Raw genomic sequence first — 17,810 nt, 5'->3', positions numbered from 1 at the left:
AGCGTTTCTCAGTCTGGGCTCTACAGACATTTGGGGCTGGGGAGTTCTTTATTGTGGATGGTCTCTGCCTACTAGATGTCAGTAGCGTCTCTCCCCAGTCATGACAACCAAGCACCTCCAGACATTGCCAAATGTGTCCTGAGAGGCAAACTGGCCTTAATTGGGAACCACTGCCCTAGACCAATGGTTATTTGAAGGTCTGCATCACGGTTAAGAATGTAGTCTAGTGCTATATTGCCTAGGTTCAAATTCTAGCTAACAAAGGGCAGATTTGGGAGAAATTACATAATCTCTCTGTGGCTCTATTTCATCATCTGTAAAGTAAGTAACAAACATACTTGCATTTTACAGCTGTTGCGAGAATCAAATGGTTAACACTTGTAAAGTGCCTAGCAATTCCCACCCCTAACTGCTCAAGTATACAGGTTTAAAATGGAGAAGTGATTAATCAGAATATCTGCGCATAGACCCTGGGAACTGCGTTTTAATAAACTTCTGACTTTAAAGATGTGAAGAGCTGGCCTCTTATTGCAGGTGGAGTCTCATCCATGGGCTTGGGCATGTGTACAGGGCATGGACTCTCAGTTCCTGACTGGTCTTTGGGCTTTGTCAACAGCATCTTTGCATCCACCTGACAGGCTGGGACTTGGGTGAAGGTCTGGCTGGTGCAACAGTGACCTCTAGAGGACGGACTAGGCCCAGTCTCAGTGCCCACAGCTCCTCCCTCCTCCCACCTGCACTGAGTAGACAGAGGCCCAGCTGATGTGTCTATTAGAACGAGTTTATTTAAGTACACTGGGCCCCACCAGGCAACATGGTTTGTGCGAGGCTGTGCAGGGGACAGGCTTGGGCTAAGAGGAGGGAGGTGAGCTGGTTAAGCACACTGTAGTCCGCGGGTCGCCACATCGCTTTCACACACACCTGCTGCTGCGGCCCACACCTGGCAGGGCCTTTGGTCGTTGGACGGCATGGGGTCGAGAATACTGCCTGGAATCTGGGATCGGGCAAGTGTTGGTGTCATGGGTGAGGGTGCCAGTGAACATCTGCTAGCCCCAGCTTTGCACCTTCTGGGCTGAAGAGTCTTTGGACCCCTGCCAGGCCAGCCCAGTCCAGGGTAGGCACCAGGCCCCACTGGACCAGAGGAGGTGAGCCTGAGCCCATCAGTTCCTGGCAGCCTGGTCTGGCCCCTCCCTCCCTGACCAAACAAGTCCAAAGAATGGCACAAGTCAGCCAGAGGGGGCTGTCTGGCCTCTACAAGGTAGTCCCCCGGGGTCAGCTAGCATGGGAAAAGGCAGCTTGGTTAACTGCGGCTCTTTCTCCAGTCCTAAGGAGGCGGCATCCCCAACACCCCTCCTTTGCCAGGAGCCTCTGCCAAATGGGGTTTCTACCTCCTATTTCAGAAAAATCCAACTAGCAACCAGCCTGTTGATTCCAGGGCAGTGAGCAAGTGGAAGAGGGAGAAAGAAAGAGGCTGGAGTGACTTTGAATGTAGCGTCTGAGCTCAAATGGTCCTGAGGCCTATGGATACTGTCAGTTCATGTTGGCAGGGAGTGGCGGGGCCCTGAACGCTATGCTAAGCTTAGGCGCTGTAAACATTAGTGTGAACAGGGTGACTGGTGGGCGGGGCAATGAGCTCCCTCTCTCCAGTCCCCTAACTGAACAAACACTTCAATAAATAAAACTGAAGATGGCACTGCCCATGGATGGATGGAAAGCAAGTTAACAGGACCTGAGGCCAACAGGCTCCTGAAACTCCCGAGATCCCCAGATGGGGTTGGGGGTTGGAGCAGTAAGCCCGCCACTGATCAGAAGTAGCGCTCCTTGCCCTCCTCAAATGCCCAGTGTGGTCCTGGTCCCCAGGTGAAGTTGAGGGCATCCTGCCCGCTCCTGACAGGGAAGTCTCAGTAAAGCTCCTGGAGTACTTCTCCAGCTTTCTAAACCCAAACTGCAACATGACCAGACAAGAACTCAACCCTGGACTCAGGCCTCAGTCCACGATCAAGAGGCATCGAGAGCAGAATGATGAACAAGGGGAGGCCGCAGGGCACCCTGGGTAGAGGGGGTAGGGCCGGCCCAGCCTAAGATGGGCAGCAGCAAGTGTCCCCGGGGTTGGTTTACCTCCCTCTCTGTCTCCCTGTGGTATTAAACAGTCCCACACAGCCAAAGGCCCGGCTGACAGAGCAGGGCCCTCTGCCAGCACTCTTCCCTGTCAGGGGCCAGTTAGTGGTCAACCCCAGGTCTCAGGCCGTCGCCATCATGGGTAGTTCATCGTCCTTTCCGGGCCCTGAAATCCTGGGATCCCTGGGCCACACGGCACTCGCATATGTGCACACATTCATACCCACACACACACATTCATACACACAGGCAGTTCCTCGCAAACACTCCGACTCAAGAAAGCGAGTTTTAAAGTGGAGTTAACTTCAGAGAGAGGTGAAGACGATGTCCCAATATTAGAAGGTTTTCCTGTGGATGGACCGGGCACCGTCTTCCTCATATTCCTTCTTAGAGACCCACATCTTCTTAAAGGTATCCAGGGAGGCGAGGATGGAGCCCCTGGCATGGAGGGAATCCAAAGGAATCATGTCAGAGATGGGGAGTGGGTATCTGTGGAGCCAGGCAGTGCCCCTAGGGTCAAACCAGACCAGGCTTTTCTTCAAAGGCCTGGGGTGGTGAGGCGTAATCAATACCTCTGCAATAAGAGTGTTCCACTCTTATTCCCAGAAGAGCTACTCACCCAATCCATGTGGAATACAGTCTCTCTTGCGGTGCAGATATCTGCCAGGGTGGGTGGAAAGAGGAATCTGAGATGGCCGTCCTCCCCTCTCCCTTCCCTGTCTAACACTCGTCTCACCACCAGTGAGAGTCAGTGGACATATTTCACACAACAGCCTTTTTAAGTTCTGTCCCTGCTGGACCCTGTGGCCTCTCTGGGGGGTACCATGGTCAGCCTGACACTCATCTGGAGAAACAGGCTTCTGGCAACCCGAAGTACCTATGGCTCCCAGGGAAGCAGGGGCTATCTGAAGGCAAGATCCAGCTCTGCTGGGGGCTGGTGGGGAGCTGATTGCATGGCAGGCACCACGCTCCTCCACTTAGGATCCCTCCTTCCTCAGGCAGGCCAGCTCCTCTCAGCAGTCACTGAGGTGCTGGACCGTGTCACGGGGGACAGCTGTAGCCAAGCTCTTGTCAGCGTTAGCTTCCCTGACAGACTGCATGTCTAGCATCCTGCCACATCTGGGGATCAGAACTGCCCCGTTTGGTGAAGACCCAACATGAGGATGGGTCCCCCGCTCTAGTAGGCCTCAGGGGCACAGCAGAAGCTGGGAGCCACCTGATGGTGCCTGGAAACCTTGGGCAGAGCAGGAAGGGAGGCCGCGCCACGCAGTGTTCCAGACCCTTGGTGGCCCAGTTCGCCCACCCCCTGGCATGCTCCTACCCTGATCTTCACGTCTTTTGGAGCCAATTTCTTCACTTCACTCAATAGCCTGTCACCAAAACCTGAATAGGCAAGAAGGGAGAATCTCACGTCAATCCCCTGGGCCCAGCAGGACGTGGCAGCTTCCTGGGGTAGGGCCCTGAGACCAAAGCCCAACCTTTGAAGAGGGTGGAGCCGCCTGAGAGGACGATGTTGGAGAACAGTGTGCGCCGCAGGTCCATGTCAGACTTCTGGATGGCAAACACCAGCACCTCGTGGATGCCCTCACTCTCCTCGCCAATCAGGTCCGGCCTGAACAGCAGCTCAGGTGCCCGAAATCGGGAAGGACCAATCTGCGGGGTGGGGGAGCAAGCATCACAGGCTCAGGTCCCTCTGCCCAGGGCTTAGTAACCAGGTGGCTCTGAAGGCCACACTCAGGGAAGACTTTCTATGTCAAGGGCCGCAAGAAACAAAGATAGCGCTCCTAGGAACATAAAGGAACAACCAGCATGCCTGGGAAACTAGAGAGAGGAAGCTCCTGTGTTTAATCCTAGCTCTGATATTTTCCAGCCAAGAGACTTGATAGATTCATTCATTTGTGGAAATTTCCTCCTATCAGTGGAGGTCCAGGGGGCTGGAATTCACTCTATACTGTGCCTGAGTGGTTAAGGACAGCACTACACATCAGCCTTCTAATCCCACAGGAGAACACCTCCTCCCCTCCACACAGGAGAAGCAAAGTCCCTAGCACCTCACCCTGCAGGAGACGCTGCAGCTCAACAGCTACACTGCTCCAGGCAGAGGGTGTGAAATAACTGGTGTGCCTGACTCCAGCCTCCCCATGGGGAGTTCTCTTTGGGCTCAGTACCTTTGGGACCTGAGGGGAAAGATCTGCTGCCTACCTCAATGGTGCTGCCGTCAGGCAGGTAGTATTGCGCCTTCTCCGTCTCTAGTGTCTCATCCTTCTGGGGGTTTATGGACAGGTAGCAGGCTCTCTGGAGAACCAAACACAAGTCAGGTTGGCTGGAAAGCTGGTGCCTACCCGATCCAAGTCCCCATCCATTGCAGTGACTGTCCTAAAGATTATTAGAGCTGCATATCCTAAGTGCCACCCAGTGAAGCTGACCCAAACCCCCCCGCCCCTTCTTAGGATATGTGCCCCCACCTGTCCACCTTCCTGGGGGCCAAGTGTGGCAACTCAGCTTTCTGGATTTGAGTCTGAGACCACACCCTAATCTTAGTTCAGACTCAGGTGTCTTTTTCCTACTACTTGTATGGTTCTGGGCCCTGCCTACCCAGCTCAGAGGTCTCCCTGGAGCCGTAGATGATGCGGAGGATTCATTTTACTTAAAGAAAAAAAAAGCAGTCTGACTTCTTCAAGGGGGTAAAAGAACATGTGTAATCTGTATATGATGTATAAAAACAATGAGCACGGGCATGCTTATCACTCAGCTTAGGAAATACAGGCAGCTCCCTTTTGCCCACAAGATGGCAGCACTTTGGAGGGTCAATCCCTCAGGGTGAGGGGACTGGCTGGAGATCACGGGGCCGCCAGGAGGCCTGGTCGGGAAGGACAGAAACCCATCTCCAGGGCAGGAGTTTAGCCACTCTTCACTCTAGGTCACGGAGGTCCTGGCTGCTGTTCCCGTCCCCTCTCCCAGCCCTGGGCCCATGGGGGCAGCACTCACTTCTTTTATGGCCTTGACAATCTCAAACTCGGAGGATGAGTGGAAATCATAGCCCTCCTTGCGCAGGTAGAGGCGAAGAAAGCGAGAGACGTCTCGGCCAGCGATGTCGATGCGCATGATGGAGTGGGGCATGGCAAAGCCCTCGTAAATGGGCACGGCATGGGTGACACCATCCCCCGAGTCCAGCACCACACCCGTGGTCCTGCCGGTGGCATAACTGAAGCACAGGGGGCACAGCATCACTCACCCCTGCCTCCTCACTCTGGGAAGACTCTCACTTCTTGCTAGAGTTCAAGGTCAGCTGAACTAAAGCTGGGGCCTGCCTTCCCCAGAAGCCTCCGACTGGACTGAGTATGAAGGCAGCCTGAGCAATGAAGCAAGCCTGGAATATCTGCAGGAAAGGAGCCGAGCCTCTCCAGAAGAATAGGCCCTCCAACCGCAGGAGATGGCCTGGCCTTCCACTGCTTCAGGGACCCAGCCTGAGGGACAGTTTTTACTCTCTAGACAAGAGGAAAAAACTCAGGGGTCAGGAAAGAGAAGTGAATGAATGAAAGAAAATAAGAATATTTTCACTTGCATAAAAAACTAGCTTTGGGGGACTTCCCTGGTGGAGTGGCTAAGACTCTTTGCTCCCAATGCAGGGGGCCCAGGTTCAATCCCTAGTCAGAGAACTAAGATCCCACATGCTGTGCAATGCGGCCAAAATGTTAAAGAAGGAAAACCAATCAACCAACCAACTAGCTTTTGGCCCTCTAGGTCTGTCCTTAAGTTTTTCTCTTGGTAAGGACAAGGGTACAGACATATATGGTGATATGAGGGGGAAAACCCCATAATGTTTCATAAACAGCACCTGACATTCAGCCTTCGTGTTAGATGACAGGCAATGGAGAAGGCTGTGGTGAAGTCAGGTTTCCAAACCCTGTTTAAAATGGCAGCTGCGATTTTCTTTCAGCTTCTGCTGATTTTTGCTCTAGAGGAATGCAGGCCCAGCATTATCAGATCTTCCCATTTTTTTTCAGAGAAGTCAGAAATTTTGATTTTGATAGGAAATGTCCCAATTTTTAAAGGTTGGCTCACAATTTTTCAGCGGGGTCAAACATGCCATCTGCAGGCTACCAATATATGATCTTGGCAATAGACCTAACCCTGGTGGGAGGCAGGCTGCGAGCCAGACAGGATGACAGGGGTGTTTTCATCACGAGCCTATCACCAGCCTTGCACAGCGCCTGGCTCAAGTAGGCGCTGAAAAAAACACCTGAACTCACTGCAGGGGCCAGCAGGGAGAGCTGTTGCAGCACGTGGCCTTCCCAGCAGGCTCAGCGGAGAGCCTTTGGCACCAGACCAGGAGGGAGGGCCGAGACTGGAAGATGCTCCCTTTCCCACCATCCATTACCGTCCCTGGCAGGGGTGCTTAGGGAGCTCTGCACCAACCCACAGCAGGGCCAGCCTTGATTCTGCCAAAGGACTGCTTCCCCCCAGGGGCCAGGCTCGCCAGCCAGCTGTTACTCACAGGCTGAGCACAGCTTGCATGGAGATGAAAAGGGCTGGCACATTGAAGGTCTCGAAGAAAACTTCAGCAGCTCGTTCCCGGTTTTTCCGTGGATTTAAAGGCGCCTCTGTCAGGAGCACAGGATGCTGGTGAAAGATGCCCGGACAGCAATTAGGGTGAGGACAGATTCCCAGCCCTCATTAGGACTGCATGGCTGGCTGGAGAGCCCACACGGACTTTGTCAGCCTCTCTCTAAAAGAGGGCTGGTGGGCTGGTCACTTACCACCACCCAAGCCAGTTTCTCAACTTTCCAAATTCATACCCCCTTTAAAGTGTCATTCTATCCTCACCTTCTACTACCCTCTTATCCTCCAAGATTCTTATATAGGCCCTTGTACCTTCTGGATAGCTCCAGGTATCAAAGTTTTGCTAAACTCTAAATTTGAAATTACTGTGATAAAAGTAATCCTTAAATTTTTTTTTCAAAATAGAAAATTAAATATCATTATTGATTATACTATTAAAAAACAGAATATATCCCTCTCTTGCAAATTCTGATAAGCCTAGTCAGCACCTTCCTTTGTGTTTCTGAGTTGAGAGTTCCTTCCTTAGAAACTAAAGTCCCCCCCCATGTTCATCGCAGCACTGTTTATAATAGCCAGGACATGGAAGCAACCTAGATGCCCATCAGCAGACGAATGGATAAGGAAGCTGTGGTATATATACACTATGGAATATTACTCAGCCATTAAAAAGAATTCATTTGAATCAGTTCTAATGAGATGGATGAAAGTGGAGCCCATTATACAGAGTGAAGTAAGCCAGAAAGATAAAGACCAATACAGTATACTAACGCATATATATGGAATTTAAAAAGATGGTAACAATAACCCTATATGGAAAACAGGAAAAGAGACAAAGATGTACAGAACAGACTTTTAGACTCTATGGGAGAAGGTGAGGGTGGGATGTTCTGAGAGAATAGCATTGAAACAAGTATACTATCAAGGATGAAAGAGATCACCAGCCCAGATTGGATGCATGAGACAAGTGCTGAGGGCTGGTGTACTGGGAAGACCCAGAGGGATGGGATGGAGAGGGAAGCGGGAGGGGGGATCAGGAAGGGGAACACCTGTAAATCCATGGCTGATTCATGTCAATGTATGGCAAAAACCACTACAATATTGTAAAGTAATTAGCCTCCAACTAATAAAAATAAATGGGGAAAAAAAAAAAAACTAAAGAGTATATATAGCTCTGAAGTCTGAAAGGCGTGGGTTGGAACCCCACCCAGCTCTACCACTCTTCACTGGGTGGTTGCGGAAATACCACCTGGCCTCTCTGAACTTCTGTTCCCTTGTTTGTAAAAGGGAGATAATAATACTACCTGTGCCTCATAGGGATGCTGTGAAGATTAAATGCAAACATGTCTGAAAAGCATATGCCTGATGCCTAGAACATAAGACACAAACACTCAAGGCAGTTATCGTTGTCATCTGCCTCATCTCTAGGGTAGGGCTTCTGTCTGCTCTGCATAGCCCCCATGGCACCCCACACACAGGACCCTCACCTCCTCTGAGAAAGTCTGCAGCTGGTCCTTAGAGTAGACATACTGCCAGATGCGCTCCATGTCATTCCAGTCCTTGACAATGCCGTGCTCCATTGGGTAGCGGATGGAGAGGAGCCCTCGGTGCTCCTGGGGGCAGACAGCAGTGCTTGCAGCCGCAGCCAGCCTCTCAGCAGGACTGCTGGGTGGACCCCACAATCCGCACCCCTGGCTAAGAATGGACCCACCCATCCTCCAAGTCACTAAACTGTATGCTGTGAACTGTGCTCAATGCCCAAGCAGCTGGCAAAGCAGAGGGCTTCTGCCTTTCCGTGGGCCCCTGGGTGGCATCATCCTCATTGTCTGGTCCCAGGACACAATCTCCTGGCATCTGCAACCAAGGTTGGCAACAAAGATTCTGTTGTTCTGCTTCTAGAAGCTGCCCGAGGGCTCTGCCAAACTGTGCTAATTAACTTATCCCCAGGGTACCCCAGCCAGGATCTCCCCTCAATCACTTTTGCCAAAAAATAACCAAGCCAGTCAATTTAATCATTGGCAACATAGTGATAGAAGGAAGGCAAAAGCCCTTTTTTCTGGACTGGTCTCTGTTTCCCAAAGTGGGGTTCCAGATATTTCCTCTCCAAAACCAGAGGCTGTTCCTGGGAGAAATAAACCAGTTAGGTTTATTCTCTTTAGAATGAGAGAGTGAAAGGGGAGAGTTCAAGAGGAAATTGTTTCTTTTACTCATGTCCCTCTGTCGGATACTGCCTGCATGGGGAACAGTGAAGGTCCCCTGCTGGCTTGAGGATTCTTCAGTAGGACATGGGATTACCTCGGCTTTGGGGCCAATGAAGATGTCACCTTCGAGGGCGCCTGCCATGACACGAACATGCTTGGGTCTGCCCACACTACAAAAGAGAGTGGGGAAGACTATCACTTCTCATTTCGTGACATAACACACGACAGAACACAGGAAAGATGTACTAACGCATATACCTGGATGGGAAGAAATACACTCAATTCTACTATGACTGTCACTGAGGAATGCACTTCCCAAAATTTCTATAATGAACATTTTTTTTGTATTTATGCATTAGTATACTATTTCATATGTTTATTATATTTATAAGTTATCAAATTCGGGAGGATTCAATATCCCTAGTTCTTCTCTTCTGTATGTACAGATCAAGAGAGACAAGGAAACAAGAGTTCATTTAGAGTGATTAACTCAAAAAGTTTTTGTCTCCTTAGCCTCCTGCCCAGGCCTTCTACGAAGGACAACTGTGATGCTGTAACTGAGAGATGGCCTTCCTCCTTTCTCCGCTGCTTTGACCCCTCTCCCAGGTGCCCGTGCCCTTTTCCTGCCCGCAGCATCTCTGCCTTGGTAAGAAAGTGCTGAGAAAAAGACTCATTCTCCCGAGAATGGTAGGTATGGTTTAATGTCAAATTCCATTCTGAGTGACAGGAGAATTTTAAGAAGAGGACTCCATTATGAGAATGTCATCCAAAGCAGTAAGTCACCAATGATAACATTTTTGGCAAATAAAAAAACAACTGCCCCTCAATTGTACCATGCAGGCAACAGTTTGCTTACTCCAAAAGCCAGCTCTTGTCCCTTGCTTGTTGTTGTTTTGAGTACCAAGGCTGACCTAAATGAGAGATCCTGTCCCCCTAAAAGATGGAGGGCTGACATCATAACAAAACTGACTAGCCTTACAAGCTTCTGACTAAGCTACAGAATGACTTACTAGTTTGGGAAGCAGTATTTGGGGATCTGATCACCAGCAAAACCAGCTTTAATCACACCGGATCCCTGAGGAGAGAAAGAGAAGTCAGACTATCACACAAACAAGAAGAGATTCATATCACACAGTATGTATAATATGGTTCCACCTTTATTTTAGAAAGAGAAAGGACCTTATATTTATGTATAATATATCCACTCATATAAGGATTTGTACCGTGAATGCATGCCAAAGGGAGGGCACTGGGGCTGGGAATGGTGAGGGGAATTTCTACTGCACACTCTATTTGATTTTTATGTATTCTTTGTCTTTTCTACATTGAACATGTTTACTTTTGGAATTAAAAATAGTATTAATAAAGGGAAGAAAAGGAAAAGGCTTGAGGACAGAAGAGGAAAGTACCTAGAAGCACAAAGCGGCCGAGTTTAGGAACACAACCAAGGTGGGAAGGGCGCACAATTCTGCTAAACCATCAAGGAGTGCTCATCTAAGCTACCTTCCCAGCTCAGACCTGAACTGTCCCTGCTCTCCAGGGCCTCTATGACAGACACACCTTGAGAGCACTGCCATACTTGAAGCTAACTCCCATATGACATATGCCGTCTGGTTCTGACTGCAGGGGCAGACTGCAATGATTTGTGGGGTGGTTGTAGTAGTTGTTTTGCCTTTTTTGTTGTTGTTGTTGTTTTTGTTTTGCTTTTTCACTGTACTCATTTGCTTTGCTGTACTCATTGGTCTCTTGAGGGTAAAGAGCAGAAGAGCCCTTAAGCACTCTGAAAAGAATCTGCCGTCTCCCACCATCATCTGGTACCACTTGGGCCCAGCCAAAGTAAACATTGATTCTGGACATCAACTCCATGCAAGACAGATGTTGAGGCTTGATGCTGCCTGCAGATCACCCTGTTCTCTTCCTTCTTAATTCTTCTACCACTACACCGGGTACCCTTGTCCTTCTATCCCCAACACAGTTGCGGCTCCAAGTGCAGCAAGCCGTCTCCTGCTGCCTGTCGACAACTTCTCCTGCGGTGCAGTGTAATGTTTCCAGAACACACAAGCATTAAACACATCAGGAGATGCTAAATAGCCAAGGTTACCTTGGTACCAAAGGCTTCCCAGCAATACCCCTGGATCCATCTGTTTTTTTTATTTCTGCATTTTTATAAGAGCAAGGTGAGGGGGTAGGTGACTGATCCTAGCGAGGGAGGAGGGAGGAGGTTAGAAGTGGTTGAAGGACAGGGAAAGAGGTGTTGGGGGAGAGCAGGGCAAGCCAGTTCTCTAAGACAGCAGGAACTTCTGCCAACAGAAAAAACAGGAGACAATGTGCAAACTCATCGGTCTGGGCAGAACAGCAAGGAGCCTGGAAAAGGTACAGCTGTAAACTGAGCTGAAAGACTGGGAAGGAGGGAGGACTATCCTACTGCAAACCCAAGGGCTTGGGGACAGTGGCGCAGCTAGTGAGAAGAACATCGTACAAGAGAATTTGGGGAACTCGTTAGCTCAGGCTTCCGATAATTGCCCATTGCCTTCATCTGGGTGTGGTGACGCTAACAGACTAATTGGATCTCCTGGCAGGAGTTGAAAACGAGAAAAGTAAAGATGAAATCTGTGCTTTAGACTCTAGATTTTTTTTTTGGACGAGACTGATACTTTTTTTTTCCCTTTAATATTTATTTGGCTGCACCAGGTCTTAGCTGCAGCATGTGAAATCTTTCAGTTGTGGCATGTGGGATCTAGTTCCCCAACCAGGAATTGAACCCAATCCCCTTGCCTTGGGAGTATGGAGTCTTAGCCAATGGACCACCAGCGATTCTCCAAGATATTTCTAAGAGATGATTTTCCTGGAGATTTGATTTTGAGTTTACTGACAAGAGGGCTAGAGTTTGAGTGACAAGGCAGATTAAGACATTAGATTATTTTCTTTCTCCCTGTCCTTCCCAGCAAGAATATAACAGGTCCAGTTCAAATATCACTGCCTTCCTCCTGAAGGATAATCTCCAGTTGGAATTTGTTATCCTCTTCCCATTACCTATCACCACTACCTCGTTCACTAGGTAGCATGAATTTCATTCTGCTTTCTATTCTAATTTACGGTTTACACTTTTGGTCTCTTTTCAGTGCAAATTCCTTGAGGTCAGAGACTTTGTATATCAGCAGTATGACATTTGCAGGCTACTTGTCTAGATGCTGGCTAACTAAAATGAAAACCAAGCTCAAATGATTGGCAGATGAAGCCGAAAGTATGGAACCTGAATGAGCAGCTGGAATGCCAGAAGCCCCAGGCAGAGGTGGTACAGGGAAGATGAAGACAGTCTTGGGAATGATACACAAGGTAGAACCAGACCCAGCTTGTCCCTGCAGCCCCATGAGCTGGCTTGGCAGGCCAAGTGTCAGGTGAAAAATGGGTGGGGACAGGGGAAGTGGCTGAGTTGCCTTTATTTTGCTCAAGCCATACCAAGAGAGCATACAAAGGGGTCATGTCAATTTAACAGTATTTGTAACTAGGAACTATATACTTGGCAAATGAGCTGCCACTCTTTGTTATTCACTCTGTCAAAACCAAGTAAACAAATGCTTTGTTTGAAACAAATGCCTACATTTGAAAAAGTAATCGCATTAAATATTTGATTTTTGGAACTCAAGTCTGCTGCCAGCCAACTCTGACCATTCTCCTTCTGATGCAGGCAAACAAACAGCAAATTCCTCAGCATGGTTCTTGTAGTACCTGCTGGCTATTGACCCAGTGGCTTGGGCAACTTTACCCTAAGCACTGATTATTCTTAACATGCTGGGAAGAAGGCTAGTTGTCTGCCGTTTAACACTGCGAGGTGGAGCCTCAGATTCTAGGACACTGGTAGCCCATTCTGGCCCAAAGACATATTTTGTTTGGTCCAGAAAGTAGTTTTTAAAAAACAACTTTATTGAGATAAAATTCACATACCACACAATTTACCCTTAAACGGGTAATGAGCTTTTTTAAATGGTGCATAATCTAATGGTTCTTAGCACATTTACAGAGCTGAACAATCATCACTACAACCTAATTTTAGAACTTTTCAGCATCCCCCCAAGAAACCCTGTACCCATTAGCAGCCATTCTCCATCCTTACTAACCCCCACCCTAGACAACCACTAACGTACTTTCTATCTCCACAGATCACAAACTACTTTTACATTGACTTCCAACAGTTAAAAATTAGAGATTGCAGGACTTCCCTGGTGGCCCAGTGGTTAAGACTCCATGGTTCCAACATAGGGGGCGAGGGGTCGATCCCTGGTCAGGGACCTAAGATCCCACATGCCACCTGGTGTGGCCAAAAAAAAAAAATTAAAAATTAAAAAACACTAGAGATTGCATATGAAATTAACACTTCTTCTTCTTCTTTTTTTAATTAACACTTCTGATTTCCCTTGAAAAATGAGAAAATCTGGTAACACTGAGCCTGCATGGGGACAACCTGCTGGAAATAAGAAGCAGCTGACCCTTTGGTCAAGCATGCTCAATGCACCTTTCAGATTTCTCACTTATTAAGACTACCTTCTCCTCATCCCCCTGCCCCTCCTCCGCCTTTTTAATGTATCTGCTTGGCCTCCCCAGGCATTGAGTTTGAGACCCCTATTCTAGACATTCTTTCCACCTTGTGAAGCACAGCCACGGCTCTCAAAATACACGTAATTGAGTGTAATCTATAAGCTACCTTCTCTTCCCTCTCTCCACCAAACTAGGGAGGATTCTCACTGCAGTTGTGCAACCAACAGGCTGAAAGTCATACCACAAGTGATGGTGTTAAATAAATACACTGACTTCATTTTCTCAGCTAAATTCTAGTGTCCATTAAACTTAAGTGAATCAACAGATCTTAAGAGCTGATGACAAACTGTTAGAAAGAGAAAATCAGCGAAATTTGACACTGACTAGATATTTGATGATATTAAGGAATTACTGTTAATTTTATTAGCTTTGATAATAGTATATTGGTTATGTTTTTAAAAGTTTGTGCAAGAGGGAAGTGGGTGGGTATGTTGCTAAAAAGATTAGTCAAGAGTTGATAACTGTTACAGTTAGATGATGGATATATGGATATTTGTTATAACATTTCCCCTCCTTTTGTTTATATTTGAAATTTTTTACATTAAGGAAGGGCTTCCCTGGTGGCTCAGCAGTTAAGAATCAGGATACCAGTGCAGGAGCTGTGGGTTCAGTCCCTGAATCTGGAAGATCGCCTGGAGAAGGGCATGGCAACCCCTCCAGTATTCTTGCCTGGAAAAGAACATGGACAGAGGAGCCTGGCAGGCTACAGTCCATGGGGGTCACAAAGAGTCAGACATGATTTAGCAACTAAACCACCACCACCACCAGAATAAGGAGAGCTAGCAAATAAGATGATAGCAGCTAAGTAAAAATTCAAAACATAAATACTATACACACACACATTATAAAATACATGTGTCCATAAAATCAGAAAGAAAGGAGCACATTAATTTTACAATGAGGTTTGCTTCCGGGGTTATGTATGGACCAGAAAGAAAGGATGGGATTATGGATGGGTACAAAGAGGCTTCGATTATATCTGTAATGTTTTATGTCCTAAAAAAATCTGAAGCAAATTTGGCAAATGACAACATTTATTAAATCAAGATGGAGGACACATGCTACATAGGTGCTTGTTATATACGTCTCTGAACTTTTCCGTGTGTTTAAAGAATCTCACTTTTCAAAAAGGGGGCCAAAGAAGCATAATGACCCCCCCAAGACAGTAAAACTCTTAGCTTGAAAAACTTGTAGAGATCTGATATTACTCCTGCATTTAGGCCCACATAGTCTAGCCAGAAAAGACAATTTTAAGATTGACTATAATGTTGATTCATTTTATGGAAGTATTTAATCTTCGAGATCCTCCCAAAGATCTGAGCTTCAGAATAAATATAGTATTCCAATAAAAGTGTTGTAGTCCTGAGAGTGGCCCTTCTCATTCTTGTACTACTATCTGTAATATGACTTTGGGAAAAACAACATGCTTAGTTTTTTAAAATACTCATCACTTTTTGTTGTTGTTGTTGTCATTAAATCGCATATGCACATATGCATACACACACCCTTCCATCTTCTTCATTAAATTCTGATGAATTAAAAAAAAAAAATAAATAAAATAAAATAAATTCTGATGAATTGGTTTGGTCCCAGAATTCTATGAAAGGGGTGGTCAATTGTCTTAAGACTAGGAAAGAAAAAAAAAAGACTAGGAAAGGCTGTGAACTGATAACGGGGCTGTTCTCTCTTTTCCTTGCTTTCTTTGTTTTTCTGTCTTTTAATTACACTCTCCTTAGCCCAGAAATAAAATTGTGGCAGCATGATAAGCTATGGAGCTGTTAAATCTGCTAGAGACACGTTATTCTCATAATATAAAGCTGGCTCAAAAAAAAAAAAAAAAGCTGGCTCAACTATTTTAAATGATTTACAGGCAGATAGTAAATTCTAGTGGAAAAATTATTTGCGTTTCTCCTACTTAACCTTTTGGTGGGATTGCTGGCATAATAAAGGAAATGTTTTCCCAGAGAAAAAACAAGTCTATTCCTTAAGTATTCAAACTGAAAAGGTACTGCTGCTTTGAAGCATTTCAAATACACTATCAAGAATGAGAAAGAAGGAACTAAGAAGCATTTGCGTAAGTGACATAAAGAAAATTGTTGGAGACAGCACTGCTGCCCAACAATTCTAGAAGCAAAAGGTCTGGTGGGATGGACAGACTGCTCCTTTTGCACTGCTGATGAAAACAGGAAATTGCTAATTTCTATTTTTCTTTCTTCTTAAAACCAAGAAAAAGGCACATGAAGCATACACAAACTGGCTGAAGATAGAAATAGTAGTGTTCTCTGAAATTTAACATCAAGAACAAAGAATCCTGCTCAACCTCATGCAGTAACTAGTCCTTCCTCCCATCCTTTTTTTATTTAGGGACATCTTTATTACTGTCATAGAGATTTTTCAGCCATTTATCCCCCCCACCCATAAAAATTAAAAATTCAATGTGCACCTAGTGGTGCCAGGCCCTAGATACTGTATGTGTGGAGTGAACTGGGGAACGAGAGACTAAGGAAAAGTGAAGGACTACCAAGCATCTTTTCCCACCCGGATTCAATAGCCTAAAGGAGATCCGCGACCCTCCCCACCCTGCCCGCCGACCAAATCCTCCCCAATATAAGGTGTCTCACTGAGCTCAACCTTATTCCAGGAGAGAAGGGAAGTTAGCCAAAGAAGCACCTTTCCTTGGAAAAAGTGAGGAATTAAGAACTCAATCTCAAATTGAGTCTTGGCTCTTCAATTCATAAGCCAGGTGGTTTGAATACTGTTATTTAACCTCTCCACGTCTCATTTTTTCTGTATATTTCGAGTCCTATCTACCTATCAGTGTTGAAGCTTGAATAAGATGGTGCAGACGAAAGGACCTTGCAAGTGCCAACGGTCCCAAGGACTGAATCAAGAGACCGAATCTGAGTCAGCTTAAGACAAGAGGGAATTCGCAATTCTGACTTAGTAGAGGGACTCAGAGGGGACTAGAAAGGTAGCAACCAATCTCCGTTGGACCAAACCTTTGAATGGAAGACAGACATCCACTTTTTTAATAACTGCCTCCTTCCGCCAAAAATAAGAGCTATATTTAGATTCTTTCCATTTGTGACTATGGATGCATTTGCGTGGGTACTATCAGGATGAATAACGGATAAAGCACTGGATTAATGTGCGACCTTGGGCTCACTTTACCTTTTTGCGCTTCAGTTTTCTCATTTGTAAAACGAGGATCAAAATTCCTGCCTTAATTATTCACCCGGTTTTTGTGAAGATCCAATTGGAATGTATGCAAACCCCCCGTGTAAGCGCTGGAGCGCCTGGCAAGTATTATGTTTAGTAATTTTTACCCCCAGCAACTAGGCGTTCCAAAGAGGAAGGTACCTCCCTGCTTGCTTTGTCATTCTCCTTTCTTCTCGGCCTTTATTAACGCTGTAATTTATAATCACAGAAATAACTGAAATCCTGAGGCCATTTCTGGCATCACACTCTCGGACCCCACCCAGATACACCGCCAAGCCGCCCTGCCGGCAGGGACCGAAGGAAACTTAGCCCTTCTCCACCCGGCGGCTGGCCCTAGCCCGTCTGCCCCCTCCACTGGGAGTCCCCGAAACCAATCACAACAGCCCTCGTGCACCGCACCGCCCTTAGAGAGGGGAAACACTATGGCGGCCCGGAAGAACGGCAGGGGCGCGAGCCAATCACTGCAGAAGGCTGCCCTCATCCGGCAAGGCCCAGAGGCGGGGTCAGCGGTCAAGATGGACAGCCAGAGCAGCCAATAGGGTTACCGAAAACTGGGGAGGGGCGGGCGCCGGGGGCTCAGAGCGGTTAAGGCCCCTCGAGTCAAGGGCCCAAGGACCCTGCTAGGACTATAACCCTTCCCTTTATCCATCCCAAGGTTCTCCATCCCATGGTTGCTGGCCAGCTGGTCCCCCTATCTGCGGACTTCAGGTCGAGGAAGGAGAGAGGCGGCGGCGGCTGAACCCGCCTGACAGGCCGGGCCAGTGACAAAGAACCGGCAGCCCAGACTGAAACACGGGAAGCGATCCCTTCGGAGAGGAGAGCATAAGCCCTGCTAGGGGGATGCAACTCACGTTGTCGATCACGACAGGCTGGTTGGCGATTACATCGTAGGACTCCATGGCAGAAGAACCTCTCCTTCCGAGGAAGGAACTGCCAGCCCGGTCCGCCGCTAACGCCACTGACACGCATGCGCAGTCTAGCCGCCGGCACTGGGCAGCCGGGGAGCGGCCCGACCTCACTTTCGAAGAACTACAATACCCAACATGCCTTGCACCTGAGTTAGCCAGTCAGGCAGCTTCGGAACCCCGCCTAGTTTAAGGAACGGAGCGGCGCGTT

At 47.6% G+C, this 17,810-nt stretch overlaps 1 protein-coding gene across 1 annotated transcript; it reads right to left on the bottom strand.

Annotated features, from left to right (window-relative positions):
• Nucleotides 1-763: 763 nt before the first annotated feature.
• ACTR1A (actin related protein 1A) lies at nucleotides 764-17,697 on the bottom strand. The gene is made up of 11 exons (XM_043475580.1): nucleotides 17,546-17,697; nucleotides 9,890-9,954; nucleotides 8,974-9,049; nucleotides 8,166-8,291; nucleotides 6,617-6,741; nucleotides 5,107-5,323; nucleotides 4,321-4,413; nucleotides 3,597-3,771; nucleotides 3,440-3,501; nucleotides 2,738-2,778; nucleotides 764-2,556 (listed from the first exon to the last, which is right to left on the bottom strand). The coding sequence occupies exons 1-11, from the start codon at nucleotides 17,591-17,593 to the stop codon at nucleotides 2,454-2,456; spliced, it is 1,131 nt and encodes a 376-aa protein (XP_043331515.1). The 5' UTR covers nucleotides 17,594-17,697; the 3' UTR covers nucleotides 764-2,453.
• Nucleotides 17,698-17,810: the final 113 nt, after the last annotated feature.

This window comes from Cervus canadensis, chromosome 8 (genome assembly GCF_019320065.1).
Source record: "Cervus canadensis isolate Bull #8, Minnesota chromosome 8, ASM1932006v1, whole genome shotgun sequence".
NCBI classification, from domain to species: Eukaryota; Metazoa; Chordata; class Mammalia; order Artiodactyla; family Cervidae; genus Cervus; species Cervus canadensis.
This window is presented reverse-complemented; position numbering and strand designations above follow the sequence as displayed.

Coding starts and splice junctions, on each gene's coding strand:
- ACTR1A (XM_043475580.1), bottom strand. CDS start 17,593: ATGGAGTCCTACGATGTAATCGCCAACCAGCCTGTCGTGATCGACAAC. Junction 9,955..17,545: donor AGCCTGTCGTGATCGACAAC/GTGAGTTGCATC, acceptor TTCTCTCCTCAG/GGATCCGGTGTGATTAAAGC. Junction 8,292..8,973: donor TCATTGGCCCCAAAGCCGAG/GTAATCCCATGT, acceptor GTCTGCCCCCAG/GAGCACCGAGGGCTCCTCTC.